The sequence below is a fragment of the Papilio machaon genome, chromosome 13 (genome assembly GCF_912999745.1).
Source record: "Papilio machaon chromosome 13, ilPapMach1.1, whole genome shotgun sequence".
In the NCBI taxonomy this organism is placed as follows: domain Eukaryota; kingdom Metazoa; phylum Arthropoda; class Insecta; order Lepidoptera; family Papilionidae; genus Papilio; species Papilio machaon.
In genome coordinates, this window is record NC_059998.1 from 2,964,612 (window position 1) to 2,981,391 (window position 16,780).

Below are 16,780 nucleotides of genomic sequence, written 5' to 3' on the forward strand. Positions count from 1 at the left end.
CGGACCATAGATATCATATAAGATAGAATTCAGTGTTACGGACGCAAACTTGTTTTGATCTATGACAGCTATTATGTCAAAACAAAATCAAAAATTTCCTTTCCTCTTTGGAAAATTTTATAAAGTCGGTAAATAAAATAAGATTTCCAACAAATTTACCATTAATAACTTATTATACACATCGCATTTATACGTCAATTAATAATTTAGCTATGGGTAAAGAAGATACATCAGCCAAAAAACGACGAAAACTGAATAATAGCTCAAGTGAATTAAGTAAACAGCCACCTGTCGATGTTTATAAGGTTAGAAAAATATTTTTGTTTATTGATACTTACTTTTGAATAGAGTTAACAAAGTCTATTTTTAGCGTGTAGTAGAGTTTGAAGAAAGCGAGGCGCAATCAAGATCTGCTGAAAAAGACGCTGTTTTGTTTAAAAAAATTTGCCAAGATGTTCGACAGCTTTTTGCAGATATAGCTGAATTAAAAACAAAGGGAACTAATGAGGTATGCTCAATTCTGTTTAATATTCATAGTGGATAATTGACTAACAACCTTTAAAATTCATACGTGTTTTTAGAGCAAGGAAAAAATAAACGCAAAGAGAGTAGAAGCTTCATTACTGCTAGTTGCATTAAAGAAACTAAACCGTTTGGAAAAAGTTCGTACAAGATCTGGCAGAGATGCTTTGAATAAGGAGAAACAACGAGTGGACTCAACACATTTGCTTCTACAGAATTTATTGTATGAAGCTGATCATCTAAACAAGGAAGTTACAAAATGCTTACAGTTCAAATCTAAAGATGAAGAAATAGAACTGGTTTCTCTGGAAGACTTCTATAAAGAAGCACCAGAGGATATTTCCCGTCCAGTATGTATAACTGAATGTTTAACACACAGGTTAACTCAGGTCAGAAAATAATTAAATTTAATTTTATATTTTAGGAAATCACAAAAAATGATGAACATCAATTACAACTAGCAAGATTAGAATGGGAACTGCGACAGCGTCGTGAATTGGCAGGAGCGTGCAATGAACTTGTATCTTCCAAGGAGCGAGTTTCTGCAGCAATTGCTGCAGCCAGATCTAGACTGGTTGCACTTGCGCCTCATCTCAGAGATGTGCTCAAGGCAACGAAACCTTTACAAGAGTGCTTAGCGCTGCGCCTGGATGAGAAGCGTGATGAAACAAGAGCTGCATCACTTCTACCGCCTCCTTTGTTTCTATTGTATGCTAATGCAAGTGCATATTCTGATGTCTTAGGTCCAGCACATGTTACTGTTGGTAAGAAATGTTTCTATTATAGAATGATGTGTCAGAACACATAGATATGGAAATATTTATTAATGTATTGTAATATTTTGTGTTAATTAAGGTATTTCTGGAGATGAAGATGAGGCACGAAGATTGGACCAACTCAATACTAGTATAGAAAACGACATCTTGGTATCCAATGACTCTGATTCTGATCAAGATAACAATGACGACGATCAGGTGGAAAAGAAGAAGCGCTATCACAGAACTGCGAAAATATCGAAAGAAGAAAAAGCAGAGGCCAAAAAGAAACAAGTGCTACAAAAGCATCCATTAAATGTTCAAGTTTCGGTTAAGATAGAAGATGGCACAGCTTTAAACTTGATTTTCTTCTATTTGGTTAATTTGAAAGTCGTGGTTGTAAAATTTATCATGTCTTTCCCGAGGCCTATCACGGGAGTGTCAGCAGCAGATGTATTAAATAGTGACAGCATTTTAAATGAATTATATCCCGGAGATAATGGCAATGATTCCCCGCACCCAGCAACAACTTATTTATTAAATGCAGCTGGTGTTACGGAACATTTTCAAAATTTTATACCCGAAGTAGGCAGACCATATATTTGGGCTCAGAGAATGTGTGGTTTAGATTTTATGGCAATCATTCTAGATGACCCAAAGCAATACAAACCAATTGTACCTTCACAAAGTCTGAGTGTAGTAACAGTAGAAAATTTTATTTTCACCTTAAAGAAACGATTAGAAGCAAGAGTGGAATTGATGAAGGAGCTGCAAGATTTAGAAAGTGGAAAAATTTTACCTATTAAGAATGATACACCTATTAGATTATCAGCAACATTGACTCAGTGGCAATCCGTTGGTTGGCCAGAGTACAGTCAATCACCTTCTACAGCTTTTTTGATAGCTGAAGGTTTAGTGACTGCAGAAAATATGTTGTACCGGGCTATTGTAACAAGACAATCTGCCAAATTGGTAGCCTTAGTAGCTCTGAGCAGCGACTACCCTAAGAAAGCTCCATTATTTTCTTTAACATTAGATTGGAATGGAACTCACCATGCTGGTGTCAACGATGACATACGAGATATTGAGCGACTTATAAATACTAATTGGGATACAAATGATTTTGAAGCACAAACACTTTCAGCACAAATGACGAAATTATTGACATGTATTGATATTCTATTAGAAACTAGTGGCTCTGTTGAGTTTCCACCAGATAAAGTTATATTAAAACAAGTCCGCGGTAGAAATCGTATGAAACCGTACAAAATTCTTAAACAAGGACCTGGTTTATTTGTCCAATATTAATGAAATAAGAATCTTCACTTAGTGTGGTTTCCGAGACTAAAATCTCCTATTACAACATAATAATCTCTGTTTTGTCAAAGACAGGGTTATGTTATATGTTAGTGTGGTAAATAAAATAAATTTAAGACATACACATGTTTTTCATTTAAAAACTCGAAAAAATGTATCAAAATACATTTAAAAAGCAGTATACACTTTCAGTAGTTGCAGTTGGTATTGTGCGTAATAAAACAACAGTTTGGTTTATTTTTATAATACAACAGTCTTTATTCTTATTTCAGTAAGTTAAATTATATAATATCTTTGAGGAGGAAACTAAAATGTAGTCACAATCAGAAACAAACAAAGAAAAACATATCTAGCAAATATAGAAGTTAATTTCATACTGCGTTGCTGCAATGACACACAAAAACATATTTGATAACTTAATGTAGAAATGCCATATTGTTATTGGTCGATAGTGAGATCTCTAAAAACATTATGTCCATTTTCAAATATTCCTTTATAATTTTTCGTACATTATTCACTACATTGGTATTAGTAAAATGTTTAATACATTTATGAAGACACCATTAGGAAACAATACTACAATGGCTACTCATTTTTTTTTTAAAGTTTTTCTATTGTTTATGCAAATCTAGTAATTTTACACAAAACGAGTTTGATAAAATAAACTATGAGTGTTTTATTGTAAAACTTGTACTATTTTAAGAAATTAAGGAGGGGGGGGGGTTAATATTTAAATTTTCAAACGGGATATAATGTCAACTACTTATCTAATCTTGTATCTTAAAGCGACGCTAGAATTATTCTGCGATAAAATATTTTAGACGGTTCTATAATTGTCTATGTTCGCTCGTCGACAGGACTCGACGGCAGCGAACCACTCTGGACAATAAAAAAATATAACACACTATTGCAATCTCTGGTAATGTTTTGTTGCTAAACAACTGCAAGTTTTATGAATTGATTTAGTTTTTTTTTTCACATTTCACTTTTTACACATTATCACTGAAAGTCAGTTTGACCACAAAATAAAATCACTTCACATGTTGCGTTGATGTGCTTATATATCTATAGGGTTGTTGCATATTGCATTATGAGATCCCAGCCTCTAGTTTCACATCCATGATTTTGCGCGGCCCCTTGAGGCAATTGAGCCGCCTCTGAACTGCATCTCGGTCTGTAAAATAATTATTGTTATTTTATTATTTCATATTTTGAATTGACTAACATACAGTAATCTGATATAGGCTGATGATATTTTAAAAAAAACTTACATCTAACAAATTGTTAATTATTAGCGTTATCTATGTATATGAATTATGAGGGATTTTTGACTTTTGTATTTAGAAATATTACTTTGTTTAGGGAAGGAGAGAGACAGTTGTCTATGTAAACTGTAGATAACATTATTGCTTCTATCAGTCGTATGTTTGATGTAGTATGTACTAACACTTGGAGAGCGTGGTGCGGTGTTGCGGATGCAGCGGGTGTCGCTGTACGAGTGAGTGCAGCAACACCTGCGCGGACATGTAGCGCCGCTCGCACTCCTTCATATCACCGAACAACTCCTCGATCGCCGCCATCTGGCACTGCACACACACCACACATATATTACTATCTTACACACATTAAATAAAGTTAATAATACATGTTTTCAGACTATTAATTGAATTTAATGTAATCTGAGAAGTTTTAACATAAAAATTTCACCTCGCCCTCGCTTACCTTGACGTCCTGCTAACACTTTCAATGCCACAGAGGAAAAAATCGTAGTGACATGAAACATGTTAAATTGTGTAGCCTTAGTAAGAGGCTGTACGGGGGGAGGGGGGACTAAATACTGATGGTAGTTATCGGTTTTGTTTGTATCGTGTTGTGTTCTTACAAGTTCGATGGCGTGCTCGTAGAGTATCTTGTCGCAGATGGCCGGTGTGACGCCCGCTTCGTGCAGCCGCCGCGACTCGTTCACTATCCACTTGTACTTGCCGTTCATCAGGGACACCACTACCCGCCCATACAACAATAAATTTATAAATTCAAATAAAAAATAAATTACAAATCTAAATATACTTTATTGTGCACTATTATGGAGTTACAAAAAAAGAAAGTACATCAGTATTTTCACAAAAGGCGATTTTATCACTAAGCAGCGATCTCTGCCAGACAACCTTTGGGTAGAAATTAAGCTAAGTAAACCAAATCGGTAGGGTGCACACAAACAGTGACAAGAAATTAAATATAAAAAAAATGTGTAATTGCTCCACAATATCGTACATTTTTAGACGACTTAAAAAGAAGGAGGTAATCAATTCGTCTGTATTTTTTTAATAAGACATTATTTAAAGTAAAACTTGTCGATTAAATGACAGTGTGATCAAAATTTCAAATAGTTTGAAGCTTTAACACGTTCAATGCTACCGATTCTCCCTGCGAGATAAGTACGCAAAAATCATAGTAGCATTGAATGAGTTAAAACAAGTTTGCTGCTCAGAGTTATTTGCATGTTATGACATAACATAGTATAATTGTAGGTTGTGTAGTTACCGTTGCGCACTTGTGGTGTTGGCTGCAGTGTGCGGGCGCGGTAGTGCGCTGCTGCGAGGCGAAGTCCTGCCGCCAGCGCCTGCATCGCCTGCACCAGCAGCCCCAGACGTACACTCGACCCACAACGCTCTACAAAACATTAAATAATAATAGTTTATTTGAACAAATACTTATACATCAGTTGTTGGAACATCATTTTAAGTATAGAATACTTGTAGCAGGATGCTCCTTTCTTCCGTTACATAATTTTTTTTTTGTTTTTACAATCAAAATCTATAAATACAAAAGAAAGTCGTGTTAGTTACACTATTTATAACTCAAGAACGGCTGAATCGATTTGACTGAAAATTGGTGGGCAGGTAGCTTAGAACCAGGAAACGGACATAGGATAATTTTTACCCCGTTTTCTATTTTTTTTTATTCCGCGCGGACCGAGTCGCGGGTCAAAGCTAGTAACTTATAAATCAAGAAAAAAGTGATAAGCAAGTTGGGTAGTTAAAATGAGTGCATACATTCAATGGAACATACATTTATAATATCACTATAGTCATTGTCTATGGTTTTTTACACAGACGTATTCGTGACAGGAACTAATAACCATATAGTATTTTAATATAAAAGGTAACAATGTTTCGAGGTTTACAAACATTTTTTATTATAAACTAGCTTTTACCCGCGACTTCGTCCGCGTGGAATAAAAAAAAATGCACACAAGATAAAAAAAAATCCTATGTCTGTCTCCTAGTTCTACGCTACCTCCCCATCAATTTTCAGCTAAATCAGTTCGACCGATCATGAGTTATAAATAGTGTAACTAACAAGACTTTCTTTTATATATATAGATAAGATGTACTCAACATTTAGTTTAGAAGAAGTAAAATAAATATGTATGTTCACCGTCAGATGTGTCCATGAGAGCGGCGATGGGCGCGCCGCAGGAGACAGCCAGGTCTGACAGTAGCTCCGCCAGCATCAGTACAAAGTTCAACTGAGAGAACACCTTGCTGTGCTCCTCCTGTAACACGGATTTTTACAGTTAAATTATTTGTATAACAAACCTATTGTGAAAAATGTGAAATTAAGTTGAAATCTCAACAGTAATTGTAGTAGTAGTTCTGATGCTTTTTCACATTTTTTAGCCGACTTCAAAAAGGAGGTTATTTATGTGTGTTACCGCGATGCTCCGCCCCTGGTGCTCCGATTTTTGATAAAAATTATTTTAATCGAAAGGTACTGCTTGCAGATGGGTCCCATTTTTTTATCCTTTATCAATATCGGCAATTATGACTTTTTTGTAGTCTGTATGTATGTACCGCAAGTATGGTGTCTTCCTGAAGGTTGGGTATGTAGACAGGAGGTTCGGGCTGGTGCAGCTTGAGACCGCGCAGCAATGCATCTGGCAATGCACCGCGTTTCGGTGACGCTGCTTCACCGCTCGCCTTCAGTGCCAACGACACCGGCGGAGAGGATCCTACACATACACATAGTTATATAACTTGTACAGAAAATCTTTAAAAAATATACGTAATTTATTACAAGTATTTATTTAGTATCATCTTTCTCAATGTTTGCCATCAAATCTTGTCAAATTTGATCCAATAGACGTTTATTGAATGAACTGAAGTTTTGCATACATATGTAAATCGTGTGACAACGCCACATTATGATACCATGGTGCTGATCTGACGATGGATGTGGAAGGTGGCCATAGAAATTTTGTAATGAAACGACACAACCTCATCGAGTTTAAGCTCGTTTGAATCGTCTTGACGAATAGTTTGTCTTTTTTAATATCTAGTTCCTTTATTTAGAAAGAACATAATCAAAAGTTTGTGATTTTCAACTGATTATTATTCTAGATTTTATTCATTATTCCAAAGGTGTGAATGTTTATTTATTAGAGTGAGTTTTATGTAAGTGTTTCGTGCAGTAGTCAGTAAGTGGTCGGGTACCAGATCTGCGCAGAGGGCTGGCGTTTGTAGGTGAGACCTGCCACAGTGAGGGCGGAGGTGAGCTGCCGGATGCGCTGCGTCGCCGCGTCGATGGCGGAGTGCCCATCGTGAACGGCACCTGTAATATACAGAGTTAATATTATAAATACGAATGTTTGATGGATGGATATTTGTTTGAAGGTATCTCCAGAAGGACTCAACAGATCTGGATAAAATTCGTCATAGATATAGAACATAGTCTGGAAGAACACATAGGTTACTAATTAAGTTTTGTTTTTAATTCCACGCGGACGGACGACAGCTAGTAATTACATAAAAGCTTAAAGAAAATTCGTCTTAATTATCAATCGAATGCACTGTGTTACCTAATCATCAAAATTATGTTTTCTCATAATGGAGTAATTTCATTACTTAACCAAAATGCTGCTAGGCTCGGTTCACAATTTACTGTAATGTGCGACTTACAGATGGCGGAGAGAGTGAGCCGATGTTGGTCGTATTTCGGTTATTGTTAGATCGCAGCACGTCTATGGGCTGTGAGCGCGGCACCTTCGACGCTACCGTCATTGGGTTCTGTAATACAAACGTAATATTAGGTCCTTACATATGAAATTGGCGTTTTTCGTACTGGCCACTTTAATCACGAATTTCTCCTCTTTGGTAAGGAATTCCAAATTCAAATTTGTACAGCTATAGACTCATGTATTTGTGGTTCGATGACCGTCATTCATTTGTTTTTTTTCTTCTGTTTTTTTCTGTTTGCGTCACTCATTTTACAAAATGGAAAACTTAAAATATCGCATTATTTACGAGTACGAGTTCCGCCGTGGCACTAGTGCTGCGGAAACGACTCGAAGGGTGAATGATGTGTATGGCGGTCGTGTTGCAAAAGAAAACACAGTTCGTTTTTGGTTCCAACGTTTTCGTTCTGGAAATTTCGATCTGCAGAACAAGCCCCGTGGACGGCCTGAGACTCAAGTTGATAATGAAGAGTTGAAGGCTATTGTGGAAGCGGATCCATCGCAAACCACGTCCGAGTTAGCTGCAGGCTGCGATGTTAGTGATAAAACTGTTTTAATTCACTTGAAGCAAATTGGGAAGATTAAAAAGCTTGAAAGGTGGGTACCTCACGAATTGACTGAAGCAAACCGGCAAACGCGCGTCGACTGTTGCGTTACATTACTAAACCGGCACAATAATGAAGGTATTTTAAAACGAATTATTACCTGTGATGAAAAATGGGTTCTTTACGATAATCGGAAGCGCTCAGCGCAATGGTTGGATCCTGGCCAGCCAGCCAAATCCTGCCCCAAGCGAAAAATAACCCCAAAAAAGTTACTTGTAAGCGTTTGGTGGACTAGTGCCGGTATTGTTCATTACAGTTTTCTCAAATCTGGCCAGACTATTACGGCTGATGTCTATTGTCAGCAATTGCAAACCTTGATGGAAAAGCTAGCGGCTAAACAACCTAGGCTGGTCAATCGCTCCACGCCACTGCTGCTTCACGACAACGCTAGACCACACACTGCGCAACAGACGGCTACTAAATTAGAAGAGCTTCAATTGGAAAGTCTAAGACATCCTCCGTACTCCCCGGACCTTGCTCCAACAGATTACCATTTTTTTCGAAATTTGGATAACTTCTTGCAAGGGAAAAAATTCAACTCCGATGGGGCAGTCCAAATCGCCTTCAAAGATTTTATTGATTCCCGTCCGACTGGTTTTTTTAGTAAAGGGATCAATGAACTACCTATGAGATGGCAAAAGTGCATAGAAAATAATGGTTCATACTTTGATTAATTAAATATATTATATTAAAAAATATTCGACTTTTTGTTCCTCCCATACAAAACGCCAATTTCATATGTAAGGACCTAATATATACGTAATATTAATCACATACTATCTAAAATATAAAAAATACAAGTGTTAAAGTTGAGTCATTATCATAATAAGGCTAATAAATTAACCTCAATCTACAATGTTTAAGTAAGGATGTAAACACGGACGTATCAATAATCGATAAGTGACAACAGGCTTTCCATAAACAGGTTATTTTGGTCAAGAATAACAATTATGTAGCGTCTACAAAAAAAGCTGCATAAAAATTTTGTTTTACATTTCCTTTTTTTATAATTTTGATAAAGTAGTAGTGATAGTGTCCAACCCTGAACCATTAGTTTAGACTAGTCTTAAGTAAACTCACGCGTAGAGGTGCGGGATGGTCGGGCGGCGAGGACGAGGCGGGCGATGTGGGCGAGGAGGGCGTGTCGGATGTGGAGGGCGCGGCGGGCGAGGCGGGCGTGAGGGCGAGCGAGCGCGGGCGCGGCGCCGCCTCGGACCCGGACGAGTGGGTCGAATGTCCCGAGCACTCCGCGGACCCGCTCTCGGTCGCCTCCACCACTACGAAGTCGTCTTCTCCTGCCCAAGTCGTGTCTGAAGACTCGGCTGCAATTACAGTCTTCATTTATTGAAATCATTTTCCAATACACACTTAGGATTGAAATATCCACGAGATTAAAAACCATGTGCACATTTGAGTAGAAGTCAAAATCAAAGGTCAAAGGCCTATACCAAATGGGAAGAGACACAATACTTGCTCTTTGTGATTTGTCATTATGTATTCTTATGGAACGGAGACAAGAAATGTGGTGATCGTTTAAATCTTGCAACAGGAAGCTGTACCAAATGGAAAAAAGTAATGACAAATCATTCTTCATACTATGCTCGATTATTATCGTCTTACCGAAAATTTTTTTTTTAAATATAAATATGAAAAGTACATTGTACTCATAAATGTATAATTGTTTAAAAATACAATGGCTGAGCGTTATGAAAGGAACTGCGAAATGAGAACACATTGTTGTGTGTGAAAGGTCGCAGCACGCAATAAATATATTATTATTGATGCAAAACAATATCTTACTTAATTATTAATATATTTCAGCTATTTATAGAGCAGATGCATAATGTACTATAAAATTTTGAATTACACATCCATAAAAATTCAACGTAAAATGTTAATTTAAGAGTAAAAATTTGAAAACATTTCTTAGCCTACCAAGTGAACTTTGAATTTTTTAAACCAAAAGATTTAACTGACTTACCGTGGGTTTCTGAGACCAAAATCTCTGTATAAAAAAACATCATCATCCTGTCATTATTTTTGTCAAAACAGAGATAAAGATATGTTTTAAATGGAAATTATGGTCTCAGATCCCCATGGTATCGGCGACCATTACTTGATTAACCGGTTTGTTGTAAGAGTTGCGACGTTTCTGATTGTTATTTATTTGGTCTATCTCTTTGTTTCCTTCGTAAGCGATGTCAGCACGGTATAGACTTATAAATCGTTGGCACGTAAGTTACTGCGGTAGTTAAATTGATATACCGAGCTTCGTACACTCAAGAGTAGAGAAGGTTATCTAATATTGTGTTCGTAACGCATACAATACTTTTTTAATGAGACATAATAGACATAATTAGATACATTCAATGATATTTTTAATTGGAATATTAACTTTATTAATATCGTTAAAAATATATTAACATTTGATCTCATTTCCTTTTAATATAAATTATTTTTTGTCCACTCGACTGTACTTCAGCCTGACCTATAAAGCAGTATTGTTGTAATGACGATGGATAAATACAAGTATTGTACTACTAGTGAAAAAATATTTCGCGAGCTTTTGTCTTTACAAAACAAAGCACTGTAAAATATAGAATACACCGAATGTGGTAATTTTGTATTCGTAAGTAGTAATTAGAAAATCTTACTAACATTATAAATGCGAATGTTTTGATGGATGCGTGAATGTTTGTTTAAAGATATCTCCGGAACGGCTCAACGGATATTGATGAAATTTGGCACAGTTGTTGAACATTTTCTGTAGGAACACATAGACTACTTATGTTTTTTTTTTTTCAAATTCCGCGCGGACAGAGTCGCGGTCATCAGCTAGTAATTAATAATATGATTGCAAAACTTATAAAGAAAAAAGAAAGTTGAAAGTTTTAAAGGTGAGCTATAAAATCAAAATTTATAATTTAGTCAATCTATATACTGTGGTGGTCCTGCGGTTTTTGTGACAGATAGGACATTAAATATTTTTGAATTCATAATAACATAATACGTTAAGATAATATATACAACGAGAGATAATGAATAAAAATAAGTATATAAAGTATATTTGTTTGGTAATTAACACGTACTCATTAATGTTGTGTACGCAGTGATTATACATACACACAGTTTATTGTACGGCGCGTTATCTCGGAAGTTATATTAATTTATTGTTTCCAGTAGCGTTCTAAATGTTTATTAATCAATGACGGACAATGCGAAAGTTTATCGACCAGGTTAATAACATTATGTAGGTATTTTTAGAGGGAAACAGAAAACAAAAACATCTTATTTACACAATTTCTATTTATAAAAAATTCAAAGATGTGTAGTTAAGTCGAACAATCTGCACTAACCCAACTTGGTTTACCAAGGCCTAGTAGTCTCTGATTTAAAGTAGGAATGAGCCCCTCTTTGAGGACTTGTGTGAGATGAAATAAACAGGATGAAAAATAGTTTTTAGTACGTAACTAAGATTTTTAAAAGAGTTAAAACTGTACAATGTACACATACTAGTATGAATCATAGCATGTTCCGCTTGTATGTTTGGGAAGGAATGAATAAACATAATAAAGCAATCTGACAAATGACCCAATTTTATTAAGGCGTTGCGATAAAACAATGTCTAAATGATTGTCTTATCAAAGTTCTGACAGTTTTGGTCTCAGAGTGATTGTGTACTGGAAACAACTTTCACTATACTTAAGTATTCGTAACAAAACAACAATGCAATGTAAAAGCAACAATCGTAACACTTTTTGTGATTCTGCGTAAACATTATAATAAGTGAAAAGTTGGACTTGCATTATTAGACTTCAGAAAATAATAAGGATAATAAGCGTAATTTTAAGGTTTGTATAGTTTACTGACGGTCGCTGGCAGAAAAAAGAAAAGTAGTCTATAACATTCCCGCATGTATCAGCTACCTTTCTGTCAAAGGCCCGTCAAATTCGGAGTTCGGAGACAGTTTTTTATCGTATCAGCAACACAAATACAACATCATTTTATATATAGATATAGTGATATTGTGACTTACCCGAGGAGACGGGTGCCTTGGTGAGGGTGTGTGTGACCGGCTGCGGCGCGGGCAGCGGGGAGCGCGGGGCGGGGGAGCGCGCGGCCACGCCCCCCGCACTACCTCCCCCCACCCCCACCCCCACCATACCTGCCATACCGCACTGAGCGCCTGCTCCTGCTGACACGACACACGTTTATTGTTTATTACAATAAGTATGTAAGACAGTGTCCGGCAGCTTTTATTACATACATACGATTAAAACAATAATTGGTATAAAAAATTTGATATCTACGACACAAGATGAAATAAATGGAATTATGTACTGCGAAAATGACTTGACATGGTTTTAAAAAATGAAAATGCGCGTCTGTATTGTGTAAGTTAAAAGTAATAAATAATACCAAAGATGGATTTCGTATTAATGTAGCATTATGTTATTCATAATTTTCTTAAAGATCTTAAAAGTTACACAATACAGACTAGAAACTTAAGGCATAAAGAAGTTACGACATGGATTAAAGCAATGGAGGCACATAACCTAGTCCTTGAAATTTTTGAACCCCATAATAACTTTGATATTAACCAAAAGCGTTAAATCAAGGTATAAATAAAGCCATGCTTATTGTATTAGTATGCTTGAAGAATTCACGGCACGTAAAGAAACATGAACGCCGAGTACATTGCTCGTTAACGGCACAGAAATAGTTTCACCCCATGCGACCAAAGCAGTAGTGTAAATGTTGTATACCCTGACTGTCCCAGGACTCCTCTAGGTAACAGTTAATATCGACCTGGCCCTCCATAACGCACTCCAATATATCAGGAAGATCCATGTCCAAACCTGGACAACAACATTAGTTCAAAAATTCCGGACTAGAAAGCTTGAATGAGAAATATATGAATGGTGATGTGCATTGCAACTAATTTTTTTTTAACTTTGTTGGTTTGTCTTGACTTGTCAACTTTACAGATAGAAATGGATACTTCAAGTCCCTACTCATCAGATCCTTTAAATTATATGTACATAGGTCTAAAATAAACCAGACCTAAACAAATATGTAATTTTCACAGCATAAACTTTAGTTTGGCTAAGAAACGATATGAGAGGACGTCATAACAATAACTGTTACGAGGTCGTCCTCATTGCGTAGAGAAAGAGGCGTGTCTTAAGAGTATTGTATTTGAGGTCCTGTATCATACAAATGTATTATTTTACAAAGCATTTAGTATTAATGTTGGTAACTATTGAATATATTATAACAAAACACTATTTACACGATAAAACTATAGTTAATTTAAAGCAATAGAAATTAAAATAAGGAGCCATCACCTCAGTGATTAATAATGTTAATTAATTTAGAAATGACTGGATAGTAATGTCGTAGAATGATTACAAATTTCGAAAGCGTAAACAATAGAACTTGGTTGCAGCTGATTAGTCACCCGGTCAGATTGTGGTTTCATAATACGTATAATGTTGCCATATAAGTTGATACAAATCTGGGACAATGTATTACTTTTATCTAATTTGTGAACTATTATTTTATTATAAATATTTATTCAAACAAAGATTCGATGGTTGTGAGAACTATTTCACTAATAAATAAATGTGATATAAGCATAACTTGGATATATCAAAACGAAAATTAAGTTAAGTTGGAAAAAATTCAAGAACTTAACCAATTTTGAATAAAATTTAAATTACACATTATTATTTTTTGATTTAATTTAAATTTCATATCCAACATCACAATAATATAATATGGCAACCCTATAGGATAAAGCATGAAAGAGTAAACTCACTGGTAGCAGAAGCGGTGCGCGGCCGCTGCAGGAACGGATGGTTGAAGAACATCTCGAAGGGCATGCGCTCGCGTGGGTTTCGTCTGAGCAGACCGATCAGTAGATTACATAGCTCTGGACTCGTGCCCGCTGGCATTCTGTACGGAAAAATTACATATGAACATGTTCATATAACAACAGCTGATTTGTTAATTGACGTTATGATGGTTGACATTTGCTATATTTTCTATCAATAAAGAAAAAATTTGGAATACGTTTTCGAATTTGTCAGACTTATTTGTGTATTTACAATTATAATTTCTGCATAATGTAAAGAGTTTAGTGAACAACTTGAAAAGAAATTACAATATGTGAATGTACCTTTCAAAATCATTGTATTATATTTATTAGCTTAATTAGGTATATGTACTCATATTCAACCAGTACAAATATGTTTTTAAATAAAATTCCAGTACCACATAGTCGTGACATTAAAGTATAGGAAACTTATAAAGTTATCTATATTTAATCATCTACATGTGGTAACTTTTTATTACATAATCGCGTATACAACAAATTACATACAAAACAGTCGAGAGAAAAAAATGATGATTTAAATATTTAAATTATTATAGATAGACCAATAAGTTCAAAGTTAATTTTGATGGCAATTAACACAACTAATTATTTTTACTTGAAACAGCCGTGTTACATGCGCATTTCACTTTTTATTAAAGAAAAATCTGTTAACGAAAAAATATTATAAAAATATTAAGTTAAATCTTCAATTAAAACATTAAAAATTTTCAGTGTGGTAATCATTGACAGCGTAAAGGAAGTATTATTAAACAGTTTTCACCTTGAACATTGGCTTCAACTACAGATACGGCGTTGTAATAAAACTAGTCGAAAACATTAAAAAAAGACAGTCTACTTGGCATAAAATGCGACATGTAATTTGTGCGTTTGAAGGTGACATTTCGAACTAAATTTCTTTGTACACAAAAGCTAATTAAAAATAAATAAACGCGCCAAAACTTTGAAAATGCTACAAAAAACTCTTAGTAAACACCGCATTAATTTTCCCACTAATTACAAGAGAATTTTTGTGTAGATAAGTGGAAATTGAAATGTTTTATTTTGACCACGCAATGAATACTTAATTCCTATAATGTTTCCAATAAAACAAATATAATATGACAGTATAGGTCTAAATACCAATAACAAAGATGGTAAAAGCGTGACATTAATTAGCGGCTCACCCTATACTTTCTAATCCGCTTAATACTATCAGTGTCAACAACTCGTTCTTCATATGAAAAATCGTAGTGGTAATTAACGTTATATATATATATAATGCTTAACTTATATATAATGCGCGCAAAACGTATGGAGCAGATTCCATTACAATGTGATCATTGAATTAATTAAAAATAAATACTACTCAAAGCAAAGGAACATTAAACCTAGCAATTTGTTGGATTCAGATAATTGGTTGAGAGTAAGTTGCACTTGACCCGCTTTTTATAATTCACAGTGAGAACGATACAAAAGTTCAAACGAACGAGTTTTAAATGTATTTAATCTTTTAAGTTTTATCGTAAAAATGTCGACTATCGGACTAAATAAAATCTGTTACAGTTAATCTATGTGTAAAAGTTTTAGTAGTAATTTTTTCATTTGAAGGGCATTGACATTGTCATTTTTAGTTACTAGATTAAAAATAGTTTCAGGAACGTACACTTAATAGCGTCAAGATTAGTTTTTTCGTATCTATCAACGAAATTATGAGCTTGGCCAGAAATATAAAAACTCTTCATTTTGCAGAAAAATATAGAACTGATTTATTTGCGCACATTAGAAAGTGATGTAATAAATTAGCCAATAGAAGCGCCCCCGGGCTATGATTTTTGTATTCTTGTTTAGACTACAAACAACTATGACAACGCATGTAGTCTACACCATTGTATTGAGTATAAATTGATTACAATCACTAAAACTCTTTTCATTTCAGAAATTTAAAACTGGTGGAACGAATTGTGAAATTGGTATATGATAAAACTCATGCGGGTTGATTTTACACTTACTTTGGCTGGAGATCGACGCTATTTTCGTAGAAGGCTTTGAGCTCGTGGGGCGTGGTGGCTTGGAAGGGGGCTTTGCCAGTCAGGCACTGGTACACGATCGTGCCTAGACTCCATAGGTCAGCCTTCGCGTCGTATTTCAACGACATTATCACCTCAGGAGCCTGCAGACAGATAAAAAACATTTTTATATATAAACGAAATACATTTTTTAATTCATTTAAATATGTAATTAAAAATGACAATGAAATGCAATTATCATTATTTTTATTATTACACAAGATGATTATATGCATTGAAAACATGTTGCAACTTTAATCATTGTGCCTTTCACTGTGTGATTTGAATAATTGAGGATATTATACTTTAATTAAGCTCATTTATAAGGATAATATCTGTAAAAATCAATTAACAAGTTGTAATATAAAGTAAAATGGTGTAATATTTACCATATACATCGGGGAGCCGCAGAGTGTGACGGCCATGTTGCCTTCTTCGAGAAATCTCGCAAAGCCGAAATCAGCTAAGAAATGTAAAGATAAATATCAGTAAGCTTCCTGAATTAAACGTCACTTGAAAAAAATATAGTCAATAAAAAGAAGTAAAACAGCCTCGCCTTTAAAATCTACCGAAAGCTATGATGAAAAGAATATGAATATGTACGCGCGATTTTTATTTCCCCT

General features: G+C 35.1%; 2 protein-coding genes across 2 annotated transcripts in view; one reads left to right on the plus strand and one right to left on the minus strand.

Moving 5' to 3' along the window:
• The first annotated feature begins 145 nt into the window (after window positions 1–145).
• Window positions 146–2,709, plus strand: LOC106717781 (THO complex subunit 5 homolog). Its single transcript, XM_014511695.2, has 5 exons — window positions 146–305; window positions 371–508; window positions 582–872; window positions 947–1,286; window positions 1,378–2,709. Exons 1-5 carry the CDS (start codon window positions 213–215, stop codon window positions 2,583–2,585), a joined length of 2,070 nt encoding a protein of 689 aa, XP_014367181.2. The 5' UTR covers window positions 146–212; the 3' UTR covers window positions 2,586–2,709.
• A 564-nt stretch (window positions 2,710–3,273) lies between these two features.
• The window catches only part of LOC106717803 (serine/threonine-protein kinase unc-51), a 37,769-nt gene continuing 24,262 nt past the window's right edge, over window positions 3,274–16,780 (minus strand). The window contains exons 4-16 of the mRNA XM_045680798.1: window positions 16,547–16,620; window positions 16,101–16,261; window positions 14,035–14,171; window positions 12,250–12,405; window positions 9,294–9,535; window positions 7,553–7,660; window positions 7,088–7,205; window positions 6,449–6,606; window positions 6,033–6,150; window positions 5,136–5,264; window positions 4,477–4,595; window positions 4,042–4,180; window positions 3,274–3,768 (exon numbers count right to left, since the gene is read on the minus strand). Coding sequence (XP_045536754.1) covers window positions 3,683–3,768; window positions 4,042–4,180; window positions 4,477–4,595; window positions 5,136–5,264; window positions 6,033–6,150; window positions 6,449–6,606; window positions 7,088–7,205; window positions 7,553–7,660; window positions 9,294–9,535; window positions 12,250–12,405; window positions 14,035–14,171; window positions 16,101–16,261; window positions 16,547–16,620 — 1,745 coding nt within the window. The 3' untranslated portion in view covers window positions 3,274–3,682. The remainder of the gene's footprint in view (window positions 3,769–4,041; window positions 4,181–4,476; window positions 4,596–5,135; window positions 5,265–6,032; window positions 6,151–6,448; window positions 6,607–7,087; window positions 7,206–7,552; window positions 7,661–9,293; window positions 9,536–12,249; window positions 12,406–14,034; window positions 14,172–16,100; window positions 16,262–16,546; window positions 16,621–16,780) is intronic.

Excerpts from the sequence above, each read along its gene's own strand:
- LOC106717781 (XM_014511695.2), top strand. The coding sequence starts at position 213 with ATGGGTAAAGAAGATACATCAGCCAAAAAACGACGAAAACTGAATAAT. Across the intron at positions 509-581 it reads AAACAAAGGGAACTAATGAG|AGCAAGGAAAAAATAAACGC; the intron begins GTATGCTCAATT and ends ACGTGTTTTTAG. Across the intron at positions 873-946 it reads CAGAGGATATTTCCCGTCCA|GAAATCACAAAAAATGATGA; the intron begins GTATGTATAACT and ends TTTATATTTTAG.